Raw genomic sequence first — 1967 nt, 5'->3', positions numbered from 1 at the left:
AACAACTATCGATCGGTTGAAGCCAAAAGTTTAAAACGAAATAGGAAGTCAGGATTTGGGAAGTGCGAAGTGCGAACTCCATAAAGGTGTCCGACCAAAAAAAAAAAAACTTTAAAGGTCAATATAATAACTAAGGGTCCATTTATATACGTCACGAAGCCGAGTGAAAAGAAACTTTTCACTATTAAAAGGATCTTTAATATGTCACGGACCAGAGTGAAAGAAACGTTTCACTATCAAAGGGCCCTTTTATACATCACGAAACAGAGTGAAAAGAACGTTTCACTATTTTTTTCTTCACCTCGTTTTTATGTTGGACAATTGTTAAAATACATGGGTAATTATATAATTTCAATATATTGGAGTAGCCACATTTGGTCAGGTCTTCTTCCTCCTTTCCACTCCCCCTCACCCCCTCCGTCGAACGGTAGGTTTCCGAAATAATATCTTGACAACTGTGAAATTGAATAGGTGATAGTCGAGACCTATTTAAGAATAAGATTGAAGATGAAGAGTAGGAAAGAAGTAGCGTGGTTCGGTTGAAGCTTCAACCTACGTCCATGATCAATGATGTTCCACTGTATTTGATTTTCAATACAGTCCTTAGTTACATAGGGTTGGGTTGCTCTTAAGTGATTGAAGGTTCTCTTATGTCCAGCTGGTGCTTAGCTAATAACCCGCGTTTCCCATATGTTTCACACTTCTCTTTACGAGCTGTTAGCGCAAGAAGATTGTGATATCTTATACGCCCCCCGCAAGCTCAAGGGAGTGGAGTCACCTTGAGATTGGATAAAAGAATGCTGAATCGTTGACTAGAGAGTGGTTTATTGAAGATTTCCACGAGTTGGTCTTTGGTGGATAGAAAACGAATGTCAAGATTCCCTACTACAACCTGTCTCGAACAAAGTGAAAGTCTATATCAACGTGTTTTGTACGTGCATGGAAGATAGGATTTGCAGTGAGATAAGTTGCACCAACATTATGACATCATAATATCGGTGTCATGGAAGGAATATCTTAAGCTCTTTGAGCAAGGATTGGATCCAATGTTAGTTCAGCCACAACATTGGCAATGGCTCGATATTCAGTTTTTGTACTTGACCGAGCGACAGTTGCTTGTTTTTGCGAGCTCCATGATATGAGATTCCAACCAAGAGATATCGCAAAACCTCCAGTTGATTTGTGATCATCAGGGTAGTTGGCCCAGTCTAAATTTGAAAAGGCTGAAAGACTTAAAGTTGTATGACGATGAAAAAGAAGGCCATGAGACATAGTGCCCTTTAGATACCGTAGAATGCGCTTAACGACTAACCAATGATCGGTGGTCAAACTATGCATAAAGTGGCAGACCTTGTTTATTGCAAATTGAATATCTAGGCGCGTCAAAGTTGCATATTGGAGAGCGCCAATTGTACTCCAATATAAAGTGGGATCATCCATAGGGGTGCCAACAAATTTCGTGAGCCGTGTAGAAGGAGACATTGGTGTAAAGACAGTTTTACAATCTGTCATTTGTACTTTGGCCAATAAATCAAGTACATATTGGCATTGAGAGAGATGCAAACCGTTAGGTATTGTGCAACACTAACACCAAGAAAATACTGGAGTTGTCCCATATCCTTTACTACGAATTTTGCTCCAATAGTGGAAAGAAACCAAGTTACTAGAGTAGTGCTGCTTTCAGTGAGAATAATATCATCGACATAAATCAGAATGTAGATTGATGGAGCATCCTTGTGATAAGAAAAAAGTGAAGTATCAGTTTGGGAGCCTTCGAATAGCCTATCAAACCAAGCACGTGGGGCTTGCTTTAGGCCATAGAGAGACTTATGTAATCTGCACACATGCTGAGGATGAAGTAGATCAATAAATCTTGATGGTTGATTATAAAAACAATCTCATTGAGAACCCCATGCAGGAAAGCATTTTGTATGTCTAGTTTCCGAATTGGCCAAGAATGACTTATA

The 1967-nt window shown here is 39.5% G+C and overlaps 1 protein-coding gene across 1 annotated transcript; it reads right to left on the bottom strand.

The window, feature by feature from the left end:
- Positions 1-1017: 1017 nt before the first annotated feature.
- On the bottom strand, positions 1018-1512 carry LOC122659240 (uncharacterized mitochondrial protein AtMg00810-like). The gene has a single exon (XM_043854371.1). It carries the CDS (start codon positions 1510-1512, stop codon positions 1018-1020), a length of 495 nt encoding a protein of 164 aa, XP_043710306.1.
- Positions 1513-1967: the final 455 nt, after the last annotated feature.

This window comes from Telopea speciosissima, chromosome 4 (genome assembly GCF_018873765.1).
Source record: "Telopea speciosissima isolate NSW1024214 ecotype Mountain lineage chromosome 4, Tspe_v1, whole genome shotgun sequence".
NCBI classification, from domain to species: domain Eukaryota; kingdom Viridiplantae; phylum Streptophyta; class Magnoliopsida; order Proteales; family Proteaceae; genus Telopea; species Telopea speciosissima.
Note: the sequence above shows the minus strand (reverse complement) of the source record. Positions and strands in the feature narration are given on the sequence as shown.